We start from the raw sequence: 22,148 nt of genomic DNA on the forward strand, positions 1-22,148 counted from the left end.
ACGTATCACAGGAATGTTTTAGAAGAAGTGGTCCTTGCGGTCCAGCATCTGCCATAATGTTTTCAAGTTCCATCCACACTGAGGCTTGTATCAACACTCCATTCTTTCTCATGGTGGAATAATATTCCACTGCATGGGCAGACCGTGCTTTATTCATGCCTTTGTGGGTTGCTCCCACCTTTGGGCTACTACGAATGATGGTGCTGTGAACTGGGCCATGCCCTTTGGTCACCACCATCTGAACCGCCTCCTAGGTTGGGTCTTTCCCCACAGTATGGGAGGCAGAGCCCACCTCCCTCTTCAAAAGCCAAAACAGCTTTTCTCTGCACTTGGCAGCCAGGACATGGGTGAGGATGCAGGCTTATCAGCCCAGGCCTTTGAACTTGAATAAGTGACGCTGAGAGTTCCTTCCAGGGGCTGTGGGAATGGGGGCAGAGGGACAGGGTAGTGACAGCCGTGCCCACGTGGGTCCTTGCGTTCAGAGGGGGCAGGGCTCTGCAGTGGTCCTGGCGTTTAGCAGTCTTGGGCTCCATCCCTGATTCCCCGGTCTTTGAAGTCACCCTGTGACTTCTTGGCATCCTTTCAATACATTCCTTTGCTGCATAAATCAGCCCAGATTAGATCCCCTTATGACCCAGGAACGCCAAACAAACAGCACTTTGTGATGACGTTCTACTGTACAGGCCGACGTGGCAGGTGAGCTGAGGGCTTTTCACCCAGAGTAACTGATGAAACTTAATGAAAGGGGAACTTTGGAAATTGTATCTCTCTGGGGCCATTCCCTCCCATTTTTGAAGGACACAAAGCAGAGTTCAAAACACACAAAAAAGGCTAATTTAAGTCTGGAAAATTCTATCAAAGAGGACAGAATTACGTGATTTTCCTCTGGCTCAGTTAGCCCCCTTCCCTTCCTTGCTTCTGCCATATTCTGAGTGCTAAGAACAAGTTTTACACCCTGACATGCTCACTGTACTCTTTTTAAAATTAGAGGGTAATTGCTTTACCATATCGTGATGGTTTCTGCCATACATCAACCTGAATCTGCCATAGGTATACATATGTTCCCTCGCTCTTGAACCATGCCCCACCTCCCACCACATCCCACCCCTCTAGGAGTCACAGGGCCCTGGCTCTTCACTGTACTCTTGTCCCCCAAAGTGAAAAGGAAAACGTCAACTAAATTCTGAACACCTGAGAGCCACTCAGCATTTCCTCCCTTCCCACGCCCAGGCATCCACCGGAGTTTTCATCCTGATGGAGCTGGAGGGGCTGGTGGGCAAGGAATCAGGGACTGCATCTCGCCTGATGGATTAGCTGTATCTCGACTGATGGAGCTCCGTTAACATTTCAACTTGTTCCATCTGACTGTCTTAGCAAGGACCCCTTTGCCAGTGTCTCTTGTGACCAGCACTAGACTTCAAATCATGTCTTTTTTTTTGTCTCAGGGAAGGCTCTGTGAACAAGATGTGTTTCACATACTTACATTGCTATCTTCCAAAAACTTAAGTGCTTTCGCTATGTTGTTTAACCGAAAAATACGATGGGATGAGGATTTGTACTCGTGCAGCTGTAACACAGAACAGGACAACACAAGCAGTTAAGCCCAGACAGGCACTCGGGTCCCGGCGGTAACACTGGACGCGCTTGTCTTTTTCTTTACCTTTTTCACATGAATCTCAAGAGAAGGATGGTGCTCACAGCAGAGCCTGCATGGACCACATCCAAACCCATGCACGGGGCCCTGGGACACACAACCGTAGTCTCAGGGGTCCCCAAGGTTCGCCTTATTTATGGTTTCTGGGACCAAACTCACTTGTGTTAGTGAGGGAGGGGAACCCAGGGATTAAATAGGGAGCAGATTTGTCAGATTTCCCTCTCTGACCCAGCTCCTGGCTTTTGATACACCTCCCTCCCCCAGAGACCATCGGTGACATGCTCTCCTCTCTGCGCTGATGCTGTTTGTCAAGGCAGAGAGCGCCAGCCGGAAGCGTCACCCACAGCTGCTAAATCATCCAGCAAACCCTCCCCGGCGGCCACAGATGTTTCTGTTTTCTGGCCAAGGGCTTGGTGGACATGTGTCCCACATCAGAGAGACAGAGGGAGAGAAAGATAGGGACAGAGACAGAAACACAGAGAGACAGAGACACCAGGAAAGAGACAGACACAGAGAGACACAGAGAAACCCAAAGAGGAAGAGAGAAAGCGGCTTGCAGAAGCAAGAACTCTGACGATGCTCGTTGCACACGCTAGGAGCACCGGCAGAGGAAACTCATCCTGAAACGGAAGCCCGCCCCTGCCCCTTTGGGTGAGTGCTTCACACTAACAGGCAAGCCAGTGGGAATCCCCTGTACACGGTATGAACTGCCAGGTGAGCTCACAGGTGAGGTCTTGGCTGTTCTCGGCTGGACTCCTGGATCAAACACTCCCAACAGAGCCTCCCTTCCCACTGAGGCTATAGCAGCTCCCAATCAGTGCGCAGGCAACAAAGTGGGAGCCTGGGCTACTGGCAACACAGAACCAGGGACTAGAATATGCTTTTTCAGGAAGCCTTTGAGGACTATGCTGCCAGCCCACAGTGAGATCTGTCAAGAAACCAAGTACTCTTTCTACCACAGTGGGTCTACCATTCATGAGAATTCATTCATGTCACTTGGTACAGCCCCCTTGGGGGTGGCTACTGGAAAAAGAAAGGCAAGAAAGAGGTGAGGGGTTGCGTAAGACTCCAGCTGCCTTAGAACTGAGAACTGAAGCTGGAGCTCTTGATTTTAAACCCAGAGTTAAGAGCAAACCCAGAGAGGTCTGCATTGGCTGAACTGTGGTTTGGTAGAGCTGGGGCCCTACAGAGACACTTTCATATCAGCCACACTGGGTCATGTAGGCCAATCAAACACTGGACTCTAGAGCCCGTTTCTCAAAATTGACACCTCTGGTACTCTAACCAGATCCTTGGACCCCCCTCCGCCATCAAGGAATATCTGGCAGTGCCTGGGGACATTTTTGGTTGTCACACCTGTGGTGCTACTGGTATCCAGTGGATAGAAACCAAGGATGCTGTCACACATCCGGCACTGACCAGGTCAGCCAATGCAGGGGACACGGGTTCATTCCCTGGTCCGGGAGGCTTCCACGTGCCTCGGAGCAACTAAGTCCATGCACCACAGCTGCTGAGCCCATGCTCTAGAACCCCTGAGCTGCAACTCCTGGAGCCGACGTGCCCTAGAGCCTGTGCCCACAGTAAAAGAAGCCACCGCGATCAGAAGCCCGAGTACCGCAACTAGAGAAAGCCTGCGTGCAGCAACGAGCACTCAGTGCAATCAACTAAATTATAAATTCAAAATGAAACAGAACGAAATGCCAACAGCGCCGAAGCTGTAAAACACTGCACGGTGAATCCGGGCAAGAGGACTGACGTGCACAAATCAGACAAGGCAACGTGGAGCACTTTGGCAAAGATCCAAGTTGGAATGAACCTCAAGACCAGCTGGTTCAATTCAGTTTCAGCCATAGTCACAAGAAGGTTCTAGAATTCTGTATATCTAGCTTTAGCCACGGGGTGAATTTATAGAATCTGGTTGATAAGATGTCTTTCTTGTCCATATTCCTGAATCTTAGCTCTCATTCTAATTAACTGAATGGCTGGCCAGCTAAACACTCCTGATCCAGTTAACATCTTCAGCTTTGGACTCACAGAAAACATGGGGTATTTGTTGACTTGCTAAGGTATATTTACTTAGTTATACATGATTATATCAGCCTTAGTCGCTGAGAAAGGAATGTCGCCCTCCTAAGTGTCCCGTCACAGGAACTTATGGATGGCCAGATATATGTACAGACATAGAGAACTGTATGGAAAAGAACTACGGACAGTGTTTTCGTTTAATTTTTACCTCCTCCCAACCCTTCTGGAACATACGTACCAGATTCCGCCCAGACAGGACTTCCAACAAAGCCATTAGGATTTTGCCATCTTGTATATCGACAAATAAATCTTTAACTTCTAGAGGTGGGTTGCACTGCGGAAGAGGGGGAAAGAAAGTGGCAGATCAGTGATCTGAAGAAAAAACCTGCAACATCCAGAGCTGCCTACGGGCATCTGAGGAGGTAGTAACCCTCTCTCCCTGGAGATGGCACTGCATAGGCAGGGGTTGTGCTGGGGAGCCCCCGAGGAGGCTCCGGGTGGAAAAAGCCAGAAGCCCACTGCTTTCCTCTCTGACCTGGGGAGGTCTGAGGGACACCGCGTCCTGTGCACCCAGAGCTTGTCTAGGTGTGGCCTGGAGTCCATGGGGCCAGCAGGAGCCTGTTGGCCAGCTGTCCCAGCACAGGGCTTTGCAAACCATGCTCCCCGCACCCTAGGCTTCAGCACAGCAGCTTCAGGGACCCCTATTGGGGCAGGCGGTTCCAAAAGGAGACTAACCCACTGCATTTCTCTGCCATCAGCTCTTACTGGCCTTTATTTAGAGTTCCAGGTAAGAACTCTATGCTTGCAGAAAGGCTTCTGTTGATTAAACAAACTTGATAAACATTTTAATGCAGGATGGTTAGGACTTACTGAATCTTGGGGGCAAGGGGCCAAGGGCCAGGAACCTGCATTCTTAATTACCACCTCCCTCCCGCCCCACTAGCATGAATGGAGCTCCCCTGGTGGTTTAGTGGTAAAGAATCCACTTGCAATGCAAGAGACGCAGGTTCAATCCCCGGGTTGGGAAGATCCCTGGAGGAGGAAATGGCAACCCACTCCAGTATTCTTGCCTGGGAAATCTCATGGACAGAGGAGTCTGGCGGGCTACAGTCCACGGGGTCATGGAGTGTTGGACGCAACTAAACAACAACCACCAGCGTGGATTCTTTACTTTTTGGTATTGGAATCTTTGGAAGCATTACAACATTTCAGCTGGGTACTCACTCTCTCTGCTTTTGGGTACAAGGAAAGCGGGGTTCCCACTGGAGATGGGATTAATGGGATTGGAGCAGGGGGTGGCTGCTGTCACCAGCCAGAGAGCCAGGGAACTCTTGGAGCTGTGGCCCGGGCACCCTTTCCTCGGGGAACTCCCACCTCGTGAAAGCCTCGGAGGGCCTGTGTTTTCTTTTTCTATTCAGGAAGGTGGCATTTCCTGGCCTCTTATGCAAGCCCCCCACCCACACCCCTAGGTAGTCAAAACAGGGCAATTCCACCCACAGGCGCACAGAAGAGGGTTCTGCTTCAAGGGCAAGAGCGACTTTGAACCCAGAGGCAAATTATTTTCTTTGCAAACTCCCCGCTGCTCCTCAGGAACATTCCACATGGAGCACGAGGGCATCAGGTTACCAAGACTCATAGGGGAACGTTATTCCTGCTAACGCGGGGCAGCAACGGCACAAGACCCAAATAGAAACAGCCCCTGATAGATGGACTCACAGCATTTCCAGTTACCAGCCCCAACCGTGGCCGAGCCATGCCTTGGAGCTGAACCAGGGGGGCCATTCCCACTGACTGTCTGTAGGAGCCCCCAGCCCGGCAGCGGCAAGCAGGGCCTTGGCCGGCAGCCATCTGCGTGATGGCAGGAGGAGAAATTGAACCCACTCCAGTGAAAACACTCCTCGGGGCTCCAGACGTTCCGTGGGCTTCATGAGGTTGGTATGGCCAAGTAAACAGCACCCCCAGGGGTTTCTTCATGATCTAACTCCTTCGGTAAATTAAGGATTTTTTCCAGAAGCCCGAGAGTCCGTAAATATTTCTGACAGCCTTCAAATTGCAGCTAAGCCCACTTCCCCGAGGAGTTCCTCGGTTTCCTTTACATGAAAGGCTGTTCTTGAAAGCCTCAAGGTTGGAAACACGGCTGTGAATTTTGCCCTGTGTGTCAGGCATCAGTTTTAAGTGCTGTCTGATTTATCTTCAGAGTGGGTGCTACCCACCTGCCTCGAAACAGGGGCAGAAGCGTGGCCGGAGAGAAAATTCTGGATGTGATCAAGGCTAACAGAGATTCGTTTGAGGGTTGAGTTGGGGCATGAGCATTTGCTCTATTACCCTCCGTGCTTTTCTGTATTTATTTTTTAATTTATAAAAGGGAAGAAAGAAAGAAATATGCCCTGGCTAAGCTCCTTCCACCAGGAGGAATTTTTAGTTACCCTGACACACATCAGGCATTAATTTAGGAGTTCGGGGAACTCAAGTTTTGGGAACAGTTTTCCTTTTTTTCCAAAAATAACACTTCACTTTATGAGCGCTGCCGAAAATGCACCAATAGTCAAAACAACGCGCAAATGATTTATAATGCTTCATCCATGATGTAGCGAGTTTTTGCCCTGGAGATTTGAGGAACCTCCTGGGCTGAGTGGAGCCCATTCTACAGGTGGGGAGCAGAAGTGTGGGTGGTCAGGCAGCTACTGGGGAAATACTATAGGCCTAAAGCTCACACTATGTGAATTAGAATGTTGGTCAAGAGCGCCACTTCCTAAAACGCCACATTTGTTTTCTCTGCTTTCTAATCATTTTAGTGATTTTCCTCTATGAACCTTTCTTTGGGGCAAATTCTTAAGAGCAATCAACATTACTCTTGTGCCTTTTAAGAGGAGAAAAAAGAAGAAATGTCACTGAAGAGGAATCCTTGAGTACCACCACCAGCTTTGAAACACACAAGACTACTGCTGGGGTCTATTGGGAGAACCAGATCGTGGAATTTAAGATGCGAAGTGAGTAAAATGAATCCTCATAAATCAGCTTTCTTGTAAAAGAAAAAGAATCCCTCCTTCCCTAGCCCTAGGGCAATTTAGAATGTTCTCCCTCCAGAGGCTAAGCTAGTGGTGAGGAGGGTTTGGATTTCTATGCCTCTGAACCGTTCATTTATCCTTTTCACATCCTGCCCCTCCTCCGCTGCTCATCCTTCTGTCTGGTTCAGACGCTTTTGTTTTAGGGTTTGTGTACCTGAGAGGCTGGCAGACAAAATGCGGTCGGACGTTGCTTGGCCAGAGAATGTTAGCAAAAAAAAAAAAGGAGGGGCCAAGAAGAGGGGTCACCAAATTGAATATGCAAGGGAGGCCAAAGGAAGAGTTGTGGGATTACAGGGACACAATTCACTATCTCCAGGCTTCTGGAACAGCATGGGGGTGGGAGGTGAGGAAGGCTATCTTGAGGATTAGAGGAGTTGAGTGCCCGATGCACCAAAACGAGCAGATGGCACTGTTGATCAGTGTTGAACCTTATGTGATGAACCAGGCAATCTGGCTTGGTGAAAAAGTGTCAGGAGTTCTTGCTTAAATCAACCCAAATACCTATACATGGGTCTTAATGAGAGCCTCCCCGACCTCTCCAGATTAGAAGTCAAGATGCCCCCTCAATCCCACGTTTGGGTTATTCAACAATGAATGTTTCCTAACTTCTGTGCATCGATTCCCATTTAAAGACGGACTCTCTCCTCCCCCAGCTAGGCTGATAACCTCACAAGGCCAGAACCTCATGTCTTATGCGTCTTTGTGCTCCAACTGTGCGTGCGTGTGTGAGTGCTAAGTTGCTTCAGTCATGTCCAACTCTTTGTGACCCTATGGACTGTAGCCTGCCAGGCTCTGCCAGGCTCCTCTGTCCAAGGGATTGTTCCCAGCACTGAACTTGATTCTCGGCAATGAGAACGCACTCAACAAACGTTTAAATGAATGAATGAAAAACACCAACACAACGAGAACACAGAGCATCCCCTTCCCCTCCTTACTGCTCTACTGAACTGTGGACCCAGTTATGGAAGCATCGATCACTTAACAGCCCAAGCGCCTTGCTTACCTTCTCCAGATGGAGATTTATCCATCGAGTAAAAGTCCGCTTCTGCACATTCTCCCTCTCAACTGAAAATAAAGAGATGCCATTAGCTGGGTGAAAAGAAATACGTGCAAAACCCTGCCCTCCTCTTCCCAAGGGGGAGAGTCTACAGAATCTCTGCAGGATGGAGAGCCCAGAAATGGAAACCTTCCCGGTACGGAAAGGTTTGGAAACCTTCCCGGAACAGGGTTGGCAAGGCATTGGCAGCACCTAGAATCCATTTTCTCCAGCCCAACCCCGAGCACCTTAAACAGGTTAAGCACCCACAAATTCAGACACACAGAACAAAATGGTCAGCACAAGCTAACATGAGCATTGGGGCGTTTGACTCTCCAGCACAAGTGCTGGTGGGAAGATACAAATTTAAAGCACCGGCTGATGGTGCCACACACCTTCCAGGTGGCAGAAATGGGTCAGAAGAGCTGGGATGGAGGCGAGGAGGGGAGGTCAGGGACTAGGAACTGGGAGAGGACTAGGGGAAGGTGTAGCGGAAAGAATTTGACAGTCCTGGCTTGGACTCTCAGCCTAGTCACCTCCAGCTTTGTGTCCTCGGGCCAGTCGCCTGTCCCTGTATCTGATCTGTCCCCTGAAGATAAGGCCAGTTCACCATCAGGCTGCCCTGAGACTGACCTGTGACCCTGCAGGTGAAGCTCGACACAGTTCCTGGCACAGTGGCTGTTCCTTTTTCCTTTGCGGCTATTATTTTTAGAGCCAGGGAATACTGTGCACCCTCCCCTCTCCACTCCTGGGGCAGGGGAGTTCTGCACAGCCCCAGTGAGGTGGGAGAGTGCAAACTAGACACAGATCTCTCCTCCAGGGGGACAGCAACCGCCCCACCATATAGGTTTCAAGGAAAGATCTTTCCTATCCAAAGGTTATTACCATCTGTCTGCCCAGAACTAATTGTGTCCTGAACACTTTGTTTCCAATAATCTTTAAATCTGACAACATCACCTTGCAAAGTAGAAACTAGTATCTTAGAGATAAACACCACGGGGCTCAGAGAAGTACCCTAACTTGCCTTGGGCATCAGTTGGAGAGAGACAGTGCCAAGCATCTGTCTATCCACCCCTCATCAGCCAGCACCCTAGAAATGGAAGACCTGGGTTTGAATCCCAACCCTTCCAAAAACTACGACAAAGGCATCTGCAGTGGTGATGATGATGATTGTAAAAAATATTTTCTGAGCACTTGCTACAGGGTAGGTACCCAACTGTGCACTTTATACAGATTCACTGACTTAATCCTTCCTACAACCCTCTCAGGGAGGGTCTATAATACCTTCAACGTGGGAAAACTGGGGCACTTGCCCAGCATCAGGCAATTAGTAAGGGTATTGCTCCCATTTTACAGATGAAGAAACCAAGGATCAGAGAACGAATAGGCCACAAAATTGGGACTTGGAACTAGAGTCGGTGCTTTTCCCATTCTCTCCCGGGTTCTGTGGCATCAGCCAGCTTGATGCCCCGAGAACCTGGAGGAAGTTTCCGTGACCAGCAGTGGTACCTGTGCCTCAGTCTGGGTCTGGGAGCCCCATGGACCGTGTCAGCAGCCCCCGCTGCTGAAGCTGCTACGTCTCTCAGGAAGCTTCCTGGAAATGTCGGAGCCAGATGACTCCTAAATTACTAAGTTCTGGATTTCAACATATTGGAAGAACATATCACATATGCTTAAAACCATTTCACATTTCTTTAGCAATAAGAAAAAGAGAGGCAATTTATCTCCTGGCGGAGAAAAAAAAAGGCTACGGTTTTCTCTAACGACTGTGGTTCTTTTTTTCCTCCAAGCCTCATTATTAGGTAGATAGTGGTGCCCGTAAATCAAATTTTAATATTGTGCCTTTCAATTTTTTTAATTGAAGAGCCAGCAGACAGTAATTATACACATAACTGCTTCTCTCTCTTGTTCCTTCTTTTCTGTAAGGGAAGGTCACTGGCTAGCAGGCATGCATCAGGTTGAAAGATCTCCTTCCAGCAAACTGTGTTTTGTGGGTGGAGAGAGGAGGGAGAAAGGAAAAGGAGCTGATGGCAATGAGGCAGGAAGGGTCATGAGTTATAGAGTCTCAGAACTTTCCAGAATACGGGAGAGCTTTCTGCCACTGCAGGTTTTCCCACAGTGTGGGTCTCCCATGGTTTCGCGTCTGTCTCGCTGTGGATGAAAATGGGTGGTTTCCGGCTTTTCACTGTGTGGAGCAGAGCTGTAGCCAGCACCGGGCACAAGCACCCTGCTATGTGAGTCTCTGTGCACAAACGTGTGAATATATTCCTTATGCTTGACGACTCCAAGTGGAACTGCTGGGTCTTAGTAGTAGGCACATTTAAAAATTTAATAGCTACTTCCAAATGGCCCTCCCAAAAGGCTGCCCCAGTTTATACCTTCACCCCCACCTGTCTTTAAACAAGTTTATGGGGACTGTAAAGTATTTACACACACATTCAAACACTCAGGCTGGTTTCTCCATATGGCTTCAGAGAGAGCAAAGTCTGTCTCCTGAAACAGAAGTGCATTCAGTGAAAGCCTAAGAGAACCAGGCGTAGGCTGTTAGTTTAACTGTGCGGAAGGGTGCAAATGAGGAAGTGGGTGTCTGTTAGTCTATATATACGGCTCATCATTCTGCTCGCCCACCCACCTATCTGTCCATCCATTCACCCATCCACCCATCAGTTGGTCTGTCCATCCATCCCTCCATCCACCCACCCACCCACCCACCAGGCCAGCCAGCCATCCATCCACTCATCCATCTATTCATCCAGCCAGCCAGCCTCCCAGCTGATACTTATTCAGTGATTACTACTTGCTGGGAACCATGCCCAACCCTGTTGGCAAAATCACAGATGAAGAATTAAGCATTCATGGAATCTGTGCTCCAAGAATTACAGCCAAGGAGGAGAGAAAACACGGATGCCGCAAGGCACATAAGCAAGGAAAAATGAATTAGAAATTTCACGGGCTGACGGGTTTGGAGGAGGTAATTTCAGACTCCATGGGGGACTCCTCTGGGGGCCCTAAGAGGATCCCCCATAGAAGTGGGATAAGGAGGGGATCCCGAAAGGCAAAGACAGCATTTCAGCCCCACCCCGATCCACAGCCAACCTCTGGGTGGCTTCACTCTGGTTCCAGCCAAGGCCCGTGGGTGATGCAGGCACAAATCAAATTTCAGGGCAAAGTGGAGTCACAGGACAGCACAGGGAAGACTGAAGACAGCAGGGGACCAAGAAACTCAGCCACAAATAGCGAACGGTCCCAACCCGAAACAGGGCACAGAGACCATACTTTCTGTACCTGAAACTAGGACACGCCACTCGGTACACGGGAGACGGAGTGTGAGCATTGAGCCTGCCCCAGAAGGCCCACCTGAGAGCCACATGCCCTCAGACCATTCGCTGCGTGACCCTGGGCAAGGTCAGAACTTTCCGAGCACCTCTGTCTCAGCTTCCCCTCTGCAGGATGGGGGCAACCGTGCCTCCCCCACTGGACGTGAAGACCAAATGGGGTCTGCCTGAAGGGCGCCCCCAAGAGCTGTTCCAGAAGGGCTGCCACCCTCCCCCCACCGCATGCCCTCGAGGTATTTCATCTGGTGTCTGGACACAGAGGTCTGACGCCCTTTCAGGGCCTTCTCCATTTCCAAGTACCCACCCCCATCCCATAGGCTTTTTCTCCTCTGGCTTGCCAAGACTCTATAAACTTTATATAGTTTCCATAAATCCAACGGCCCCTTTTTTCCACGGCACCTATCACGTTGTAAAGGTGTAGGAAACCGTTTCTCAAGAAGGGTCTGGCCTTCTCGAGGAGTGTTTGTGGGGCCCGGTGTGGGTTTACTGGACAACAACAGAGTCGTAACAGCGCTGTAAAATCGCCATCTCGGTTCTGCCTGGCCGGCCAGGGTGCCCGTGCGCAGAGCAGGGCGGAGGGGAAGGGTGGGGCTCCAGAGACAGGGACAGGAGGGGCGGCTCAGTCTTCTCTCTCAAGCCCACTGTCCCAAATTCCCAGGCATGACTCTGGCCCCGGCTTTGCCAAGAACAGGCCATTTGAAAACGGGAGGTGTGACATTCCTTCCTTCTCATGGCAGGCTCAGGAGTTGGACGCCACAGAAAGAGGGATGCAGGCTCTGGGAACTAAAACAGAGTCATTCGCACTTGTGGCCTTCTTGCCGTAGGCCCACATTTCCCCCAAGTCTACTTCCCACACGGTAAATATTTCCTCTATAATAGTCTGCTCTTCCCTGCCCATGGGAAAGACTTGATGACTTTATCTGTTGAGGAAAATTATATGCCCATTATAAAAGAAATTTTTTTAAATATAGAAAAGCACAGAGAAATAGATCTCAAACCTCTTGAAATCTCATTACACCCAGGGATACTATGGATTTTTTAATGACCATTCTCTTAGAACTATACACACACACACACACACACACACACACGCTCAGTTAATCCATGTGGGTGCTCTTGTACACAATTGCAACGTGCTCACCTAAAGACTCAGTATTTGTCAAAGCACGGCTCAGGGATCCCTAATATCAAGAGCTTCTGATATCAAGAGCATGTGAGAGTCAGCATGCTAGTTCCTGGACCTGAGCCAAGACCTACTGGGTCACACTCTCTGGGACTGGGGCCTGGGCATCTGAATTGAATCAGCTCGAGGGTGATGACAGGACACAGCTGGAGAACTGGGGCCTTCCTGGGAAGAGACAAGTGACACAATTCCTTGATCATCTTGGGGCAGAGTAGAGGCAGCAATGGGACATTTCCTGTGGAGGAGAAGGAGCCAGCATTCTGGAGCCCACCACCCCAGACTCTAAGATGGAGACTCTAAGTGCAATAAAGTTTACAACAGCAGCAGCAACGAGAGTCCTTTCCTGCTTTGTCAAAAATGCTCTTCCTGATGATACTTTAAGTTGCTAATTTCATACAGCTGCTCTGATACGCCTGAGAGATGAACTGGAGCTCGCCTAGGAGGACCGCAGACCGGAATCCCACAGGGGAGGCTGATCCTTTGACGTCCATCCCGAAGAGGCAGCTGGGGGGCCCTTGTTTCCAGCTTCAGGAGCGCTGCCCAGGCGGGAGGAGGGAGGCGGCTGGGATGGGCGAGCTGTGGCCGCATCTCCAGGAGCTCAAAGCCCTCACCCAGGGCTGGGCACAGCATGTGTGCTGAACAAATGCAGCTGCGGGTGTTACTGCTCACCTCTGACAAGCTGCTGAACTCTTCCGAAGTTGAGTTTGTTTTCTGTACAATAGAGACTATGCCACCACCACTCCCCTTACCCTGACCAAATGAAATGATGATGCCAATGTGTGTGTGTGTGTGTGTGTGTGTGTGTGTGTGTGTGTGCTAGGAACACAGAGGAGCTCAGTGAACAGACTCTTCCCTTCGCATCATTCATAGCACCCCAGGGACACATACACGGACCCCACAGGCAGCTTGCTACAGAGACGGAGTGATTGCCCTTGTGACAGGTGGGGGCCTTTTTTTCCCCAGAGTGGGAAGGTCACTGAGGGTCCCACTCACCCCTCTCTGTCCCATAGGCTGGGGCAGGCAAGGCAGCTGGAGGCCCTGTGCTTTTCAAGCTTTACTCCTGTTGGATTGGAGGCCACTGGGCAGGACCCTGGCATGCATCGGCTCCCACATCCCAGGCCTTGTTTGCCGCAAAGCCCAGGTCTGTCCAGAGGGCCATCTCAGCTCCAGGGGAAGTCACAGCCCCATTGGGTGACAGTCTCGAGGGGTTCTTCCGATGGCAGACAGGTCCAGAAACCTCTTGTCCAACCTCAAATGAGTGACATCCTAAGACACTTCCATTCACTATCCCATTTTGGTCTGAGCTGACTTCCTTCACTGGGTGGGAAACCCACTCTCGCTGCCAAATATCCTTCTTTTTCTCCATGGCTCAGACCCCTTCTCATTCTAAGGAACCATCCCTGCCCTCCCACCCACCCCCCCCCGCCCCCCACCTAGGCTCCCTGCAGCTGTGCCAGTTCTCTCCATCAGCTGGGAATCTTAAACCTGGAATTCGGACACATCCCTCTCTCCCTCAGCTGGACTGCCACAACACTACCCAAGGGCACCTGCTGCCCCACGGACATCACACAGAAAAGGCAGCTCTCGGGGGCCCCAGCCTGCCCCCCTGCCCAGCAAGGACCCCCGGGAGCCCCCGGCCGCCCCTAGAAGGGGAGCCCCCCGCCAACCGTGGTTTCCCTCCTTCCCCCGTCTTTCAACACCTCCCAGAAACACAACCTCATTACATGGCCCCATGCTGCTTCACTTGAGAAATAAAACTCAGAAACAAATTAAACGGCAATTTCTTTTCAAACAGCAGAGGAGCCAGGCTTCAGGAATACCAGGCCAGCAGCCTTGGGTTCCGACTCCTGGGGGCCACTTCCCTCATCGGCTCTGGCGGTGGTAAAGCCACGGCCTCCATGTGGTTTGCCCCGCCAGCAGTGATTTTGCATTTAATTTCCTTTGTTTTCCCTCCCCCAATGTTTGCTCTGACCCAGGTCCCTTTTATCGAGACTTTGGTAATAAAATGCAAAACCCTCCTTGGGACCACAGGCCGAGGAAGCCTGCAACTCCTACTGAACAGTATGCAGCGGGTGGCTGGCTGAGTGGGTGGGGGCCCCCTCACTGTCTCTCTGGCTCCTCCATCACCTTTGTCCCTGGTGCGGCCAGCGATGCTCCGATGGGCATCGGGCCCAAGAGCAACTCCTGGCTCCAGCTGGTGCAAACCAGTGGTCTCCCCAGTCTGTGCCCGGAGAGACTCCCAATAAAACTGCCAAGCTCATTCGAACCAGGGACTTAAATCCAATTCTCTCACAGGTCCCAGAGGCCACCAATTAACATACCACGTCCTGCCCTGCCATGCCCCTGCTTCTCAGCTGCTCTAAAACACATAACCCAGGGCTCCAAAGAGCTAGGCCCAATTACACACCAAATTAAGTTTTAAGCTATATGTGCGTGTATATATATATATATATATATATATATATATATATATATACAGGCCTGGTGCCTGTAACTGAAATAAAAAAAAAATAAACCCACTCTAGCTTTGTCTGTGAGTGATTCTGTCTAACCTCAGTGCTCAACCTTGGTCCACCTTGATTTATGATAGATGACGCCAGCCCGTCATAAAAACCAAGCCTGGGAAAAAGGATTTTAACACCCACCCAGATGGGCAGACCAGGTGACAAGACCAAGCCAGGCAGACTGCCTGGATGCATCCAGCTGAAACGGAGACGGAGGTTTAAGTGGTATCAACACCTTAGATTGTTTACACACTACACATCTATCCAGGAAGCAAAAGGGTTGATGCTTACACCCAACCATGGACAATAAGAAAGCAGACCCCATCCTCACGGGCTTCCTTTGCCAGAGCCCACAAAGAAAGCTGGAGAAAGAGAGGGGGGAGGAGGTTAAGGAAGGGAAGAAAGAGGGAACCATATTCTTTGCCCATTCTACAGAGACGGTGATTCCTAGGGACCTGAGCTCGCCTCTGTGGCTAACATTTCTGCAGCCTCTGCAGCCTCTTCCAAGTACAGTGAGACACACTCTGCATCCATTACTGAATCCTCACAGCAACCTTGACAGGCAAGTAATGGTGCTTCTGGTGTAGATGCGGAAACTGAGTCTTGGACGAGAGGAAATGACCTGCCCCAGATCTTGGGGGCACAGCTGAGGAAGAGGCTAGCCTGGTGGCATGAGCCAGCACCCTCTCTATGGCACCTCTCTGGTCTGGCAGATCCCCTTCCAAGCAAACATCTTGTTGAAGAATCTTCAGGAAGAATCCATTTCACACCCGGGTGAGCTTCACAGCAGAATACAGGCTGACCTGGTGCTTTGCTCCCAAACTGAGTTTAATGGGATCAGTGGCAAAGAATCTGCCTGAGGAGCCACAGGAGACTCGGGTTTGATCCCTGGAAGATCCCCTGGAGGAGGGCATGGCAACCCACTCCAGTATTCTTGCCTGGAGAATCCCATGGGCAGAGGAGCCTGCTGGGCTACAGTCCATAGGGTTGCAAAGAGTCAGACATGACTGAAGCAATTTAGCAATAAGAATTAGCTTAACTTCTCAGGTTCAGCTATTTTTTTAAAAAAGAGATTAAAATATCCATACACATGACCTTGATTGTATTTTGAAGCACACCTATCTTTAATCAAGCCCCACACTCACCCTTCAAATGCCAATGTTTTTACGTCCATGCAAAGGCCAATCATGTGAATTGGCCTCTAGAGTTCAGGGCGATTCTCTAGAGTTAGGGTGACTAGATATCCTGGTTTGCCCTGGACTGAGGGAGATCCGGGGACCCAGGATCAACAGCGCTAAGACTGGGGAAGTCCAAGGCAAACCAGGAGGAGCTGGTCATTCCAGGCAGTAGCCATGGTGTTGTGTTTGGACAGCAGGGCGGGGAGGGGACAGCTGCTGGGAGGGACAGAAGGCCCTGGGAGCCACATGGGAGGCAAAGACAGTGTAACGCAAGGTGATTAACATTTGCTTTAAATGCCAGGGACAGGGGTTTCCCTGGTGGCACAGTGGGTAAGAATCTGCTTGCCAATGCATGGGACATGGGTTCAGTCCCTGATCGGGAAAGATCCCACATGCACCGGAGCAGCTAAGCCTATACTCCACAACTGTGGAGGAGGAAACGGCAGCCCACTCCAGTGTTCTTGCCTGGAGAATCCTGTGGACGGAGGAACCTGGTGGGCTGCTGTCCATAGGGTCGCAGAGAGTCAGATACAATTGGAGCGACTGAGTGTGCATGCATGCATTGGAGGAGGAAACGGCAACCCACTCCAGTGTTCTTGCCTGGAGAATCCCAGGGACGGGGGAGCCCGGTGGGCTGCCGTCTATAGGGTCGCACAGAGTCGGACACGACTGAAGCGACTTAGCAGCAGCAGCAGCAGCCACAACCATATTCCATAATCCAACCTGTGCTCTGGAGCCCGGGGGCCACAGCTACTGCCCATGTGCCCTGGAGCCCACGGTCTGCAGCAGAGAAGCCACTGCACAGAGAAGCCTGTGCACCACAACGAGAGAAAAGCCCAGCACCGCCCCAAAAACGCCAGGGGCAGAAGAAACCCTGAAATGCCCATTTACAACTTCACCTGCCAATGAAAACTGATACTGGCATGAATTTAAATTCCTATCCTGAGCAGAAGAGGTAACACTGGAAACGACGATGGAGAAAGACAAGGAGTGTCAGCTTCTCCCGGAGCTTGAAGTGTCCCCAGCACTTCACATTAATTATTAGCCTGAGAGTCGAGAGGTTACCAAGGTGACAAATAAGAATGCTTCACACACCACGGGTTCCTTTTTGAAATGCATGTGCTTGAAAACACACAAAAGTTACCTACATATACAAACCATCTAAAGAGTGTGTGCTTGAGTGTGTATACACACACACATACCTTAAGGTAATCTGGATCACCCTCAACCTTCTTCAGGGACTTTCAGTTCCCAGGGTCACTGGAGGAATTTCGGCATTACATGGTCTCCCTTATGGCACAGCCATGATGGCCCAGCGCTCGAGGACTACACTCTGACACTGAGGTCAAGGTCAGATCATTGCCACTGGGTAGAAACCCTGTGGAGCAGCAAATTCCAGTTCTGTAATCTGACAGACGGCTTCCCGGTGGCTTGGACAGTAAAGAATCTGGCTGCAATGTGGGAGACCCAGATTCAATTCCTGGGTCAGGGAGATTCGCTGGAGAAGGGAATGGCAGCCCACTCCAGTATTCTTGCCTAGGAAATCCCATGGACAGAGGAGCCTGGCAGGCCACAATCCATGAGGTTGCAAAGAGTCAGACACAACCGAGCAACTAACATTTTCCCTTTCACTAATCTTACAAAACCCCGCTGAGAATAGACTCCTGATGCTCAATCCTGGCTATACAGGGCAATCACCTGGGGATCTGGATGCCTGGGCTCTACTCCAGACTAACTGAATCAGAATCCCTGGGGGTGAGCCCAGGCATCTGCATTTTTAAAGCTCCCAAGGTGATCCTGATGCTGAGCCAAGGCTGAGAACCATTGCTCCCTGCCAGGAGTTGGCAAATTTTTCTTGTCAAGGGCCAGATAGTAAATGTTTTAGACTTTTCAGGCCATATGGTCTTCAGCAACTAGTCAGCTCTGCGGTGGTGCTGGAAACCAGCCAAGGTGATACACAAATGGTCATGGCTGTGTTCCAATAAAACTTTATTTATAAGAACAGCCGGTGGGCTGCCGCTTGCCAAGCCCTGCTTGAGACTTCACAAGCCTCGGCAAGATTTGCCTGATTTAAGCAGCCATTCTAGACCTTGCTGGTGGCCACACCGCTCATATGTGTGAGTGCTCAGTAACTCAGCCGTGTCCGACTCTGCGACTGTAGCCCGTCAGGCTCCTCTGTCCATGGGATTCTCCAGGCAAGAATACTGGAGTGGGTTGCCATTTCCTCCTCCAGGGGATCTTCCTGACCTGGGGATCAAACCCACGTCTCCTGCGTCTCCTGGTATTGGCAGGCAGATTCTTTTACCACTGAGGCACCTAGGAAGCCCATACCCTTCATGGCCCGATGTTTAAGTCAGTTTTGGGCTTCAGGAGCAGGGAGTTGTTTGCATTCTGTTTACTGTTAAAATGGCTTTTCTGGTGGCTCAGATTCAGGTAAAGGATCTGCCTGCAATGTAGGAAATCTGGGTTCAATTCCTGAGTCAGGAAAATCCCCTGGAGAAGAAAATGGCAACCCATTCCAGTATTCTTGCCTGGGCAATCCCATAGAAGAGAAGCCTGGCAGGTTATATTTCATGGAGTCACTAAGAGGTGGACATGACTAAGTGACTAACACTTTTACTTTACTGTCATAAGAAAAAGCAAACAGCAGTGGCAGTGTGGATGGGACAGAAAATGGATGGGAAATAAAAGCAGTTACAAAAAACAAACAAACAAGTATTTGGTCCCTATACATCAGAGAAAGCCAATTGGATTTTCTCCTCCCATCACCAAAACCAACAAGGAAAATCACATGTGGGGCAACCAGACTGTAAAGTCATGCTTGCTCTTATTTTCCTTCTTCAGCAGCTGGCCTTTTACAAATCAGGTTCCATCACCTTGCCTCTCCCTCCTCATCCCCTGCTAAATAGCCATTCTGTCTGAAGAATCCAAAGGAGCAAGCATGGAGCAGAAAAACAACTCCACACAATCATTTTTTTTCCTCTTCTTTTGTGAAGTTTAAATGGGAACAGGTTTAAAGAAATCAATAGGCTTAAACAATAACAGGTTTAAAGAAATCAAACAGAGCTACCTGCAGGTAAAATTTCTTAGTAGATTAAATTTTGTCCAAGGTGAACAATCCCCCACCCACCCATTTTCTTAACATCACAAGGAACCCAGAATTATTTTGCCCATCAGCACATTTGGCAGCCCATGTTCTGCATAGAGAGGCCATTAAATACCAAGAATAGGACTTCCCTAATGGTCCAGTGGTTAATCCACCTGCAGGGGACACAGGTTCTATCCCTGGTCTGGGAAGATTCTACATGCCAAGGAGCAACCAAGCCCAACCAACCAACCAAGCTCAGTCACAACTACTGAGCCCATGAGCCACAACTCCTGAGCCTGTGTGCCCTAAAGCCCATGTTCTGTAACAAGAGAAGTCCCGGCAGTGAGAAGCCCGTACATCACAACTAGAGAGTAGCTGCTACTCACCACAGCTAGAAAAAGCACCTGCGGCAACGAAGACCCAGGGCGCCCAAAATAAAACAAATAAGTAAAAATTTTTTAAAAAATACCAAGAGCAGCTTCTCATTCAATCTTGCCATCGAGGCAGTTATCCAGCATCTACTTGAATGCCTCTCAGGACAAGGCACTCAGTACCACTCCAAGATCTGGTTTCCATGATCCCAAAGCTTGTCTTATGGAAAAGGGGAAAGTTCAGTGGGTACAAGTGAGGAGCTACAGGATGTCAGGTTTCAATTCGGTGTCAGGAAGCGAGGCCATCAGAGCTCACCAACCATGGGACGGGACACCTAGAGAGGCCAAACACTCCCAGTTCTTCACATCTTAACTTTTTGGAGAAAAACTAAAAACACACAGATATTCTGAGATTCTGGCCAGGAAGCCCTGGTAAACGTATTTTCAGGGTCTTGGAAAATCTGATGAGCTGGAGGAAGGTTTTGCCACCTCGCCTGAAAACTACTGCGATTCCTCCAACCAGATACGCCATGAAGACCAGTCCTTGGCACAGGTTGCTTAGGGGGTGAATTTTTATTTGAAAATGAATTTGTACATTTATGCAGGGGAGGCAAACAGCTAAAAGAGGGGCCACTAAAAGAGGAGCCGTATCCTATCACTAACAGATTTTGAACAGGTTCTTATACAAAGGGGCAGGCGCCACAGCAAATATTCAGGGTTTCCTCTTCAGTGGGGCGGGGGCGAGGGACAGGACTCTCATAACCAGTTCACTTCTCCACGTTTCTGTTGGGAAATTCTTCCTTACACCCTAAAAATCAGGGAGTTAATTTTGGCTGCTTGAGAGTCCCTTGGACTGCAAGGATATCCAACCAGTCCATTCTAAAGGAAATCAGTCCTGGGTGTTCACTGGAAGGACTGATGCTGAAGCTGAAACTCCAATATTTTGGCCACCTGATGAGAAGAGCTGACTCATTTGAAAAGACACTGATTCTAGGAAAGATTGAAGGCAGGAGGAGAAGGGGACGACAGAGGATGAGATGGTTGGATGGCATCACCGACTCAATGGACATGAGTTTGGGTGAACTCCAGGAGTTGGTGATGGACAGGGAGGCCTGGCGTGCTGCAGTTCACGGGGTCGCAAAGAGTCAGACACGACTGAGCGACTGAACTGAACTGAATTTTGGCTGCGCTGGATCTCTGTTGCTGCACGTCAGCTTTCTCCAGTTATGATGCGTGAGCTCCTCGTTGAGGCAGCTTCTCTTGTTGCAGAGCATGGGCTTCAGGGCGGGCAGACTTCAGCTGCAGCTTGAGGGCTCTAGAGCTCAGGCCCCGTGGTTGTGGTGCACAGGCTTAGCTGCTACATGCCCTGTGGAGTTTTCCCAGACCAGGGATCGAACTCATGTCCCTTGCATTGGCAGGTGGATTCTTAGCCACTGGACCACCAGGGAAGCCCTAATCCTTAAATGTGAAGCCCAAGTTTAACAAATGAATGGAACCGTGGCCTGCATATCTGGATATTAACTTTCCCCTGGGCTTCAGTTTCCACAAAATATTGCAGTTGTCCTTGGTATCTTCAAGGAATTGATTCCAGGACCCCAGTGCATAAGAAAATTCATGGATACTCAAGTCCCTTATATAAAACACTGCAGAATTTGCAGATAATCTAAACACACCCTCCCATGTAGTTTAAATCATCTCTAAGTTACCTATAAGACCTAATGTAAATGCTATGCAAATAGTTGCCCCCATGGCAAACTCAAGTTTTACTTTTTGAAACTTGCTGGAAATTTCTTCAGAATATTTTTTATCTAAATCCACAGATGCAGAACTTGTAGATACTCAGGGCCAGCTGAATTTGATACAGATTCTTCTGTTTATAAACTTTTAAACTTTATTTTGTGGCTTGTATAAACTACCTTACATGTTTTTGCTCAAGAAAGCAGAGTATAATAAGTGAATGGACAGACACGTGCAGGATTGAATTCATAAGTAAATGGAGTGGTTGCTACATGATTGCTACCTCCTCACCCCAGCCATGCCTGGTGTGTAAGTAGAGATGCTTCTTGAATGAATGAATAAATGAGTGAATCAGTCCATCAGTGGAAAACCCACCTACTAGTCTGCTCATTACATCTGGCCTCTGAAACTACCAGGCTCATCCTGCCACAGCCTGGATCACTCGCTTCTCAGCTGTGACCTCTCCAATCTGTTCATCTAACCTCACCAGTGCGGCTCTAGGAACAAATAGTAGGTCATCTCTTTTTTCGTACCTGCCATTCCTGCTCATAGTATGGCCAGGCCGTTGACGTAAGCTACAGTCTCCCGGTAGAATCTATGGGATGGAACCCAGAAAGCCTGGATAAAGATACCCAGGAGTCAGTATGGGAACCAATTCGGGCGTGTGCTGGCCCAAGGAACTTGTGACCATCCGTCTCTGATGGGACACGTTACCATGGCTCACCAGTGAGAGTTGGATTCTGATTTCTCCCGGGTTCAGGTATTAAGAGGACCAGCTTGACTGCAAAAGGGCCACCACCTGCACACAGCGGTCAAGAGCCACATCTGGCCCAGACTAAGCACCTCTGCACTTAGCTTAAATGAATGGCCAATCAAGATGCTGCATTGAAGAATGTTTTCAAATAAAAACAACAACAATGATGACAAAATCCTGCATCTAACTGCCACTCAGGAAGAAAAGGGGCACTC

At 49.7% G+C, this 22,148-nt stretch overlaps 1 protein-coding gene across 4 annotated transcripts in view; it reads right to left on the bottom strand.

Annotated features, from left to right (window-relative positions):
* Window positions 1–22,148, bottom strand: part of CLMN (calmin) — a 144,414-nt gene that overhangs the window by 54,891 nt on the left and 67,375 nt on the right. For all 4 annotated transcript variants that reach the window (XM_069559713.1, XM_069559712.1, XM_069559711.1 and 1 more), the window contains exons 2-4: window positions 7,751–7,812; window positions 3,918–4,013; window positions 1,484–1,567 (exon numbers count right to left, since the gene is read on the bottom strand). In XM_069559713.1, the coding sequence (XP_069415814.1) occupies window positions 1,484–1,567; window positions 3,918–4,013; window positions 7,751–7,812 (242 nt within the window). The remainder of the gene's footprint in view (window positions 1–1,483; window positions 1,568–3,917; window positions 4,014–7,750; window positions 7,813–22,148) is intronic.

The sequence above is a fragment of the Ovis canadensis genome, chromosome 18 (assembly GCF_042477335.2).
Source record: "Ovis canadensis isolate MfBH-ARS-UI-01 breed Bighorn chromosome 18, ARS-UI_OviCan_v2, whole genome shotgun sequence".
Classification (NCBI taxonomy): Eukaryota; Metazoa; Chordata; class Mammalia; order Artiodactyla; family Bovidae; genus Ovis; species Ovis canadensis.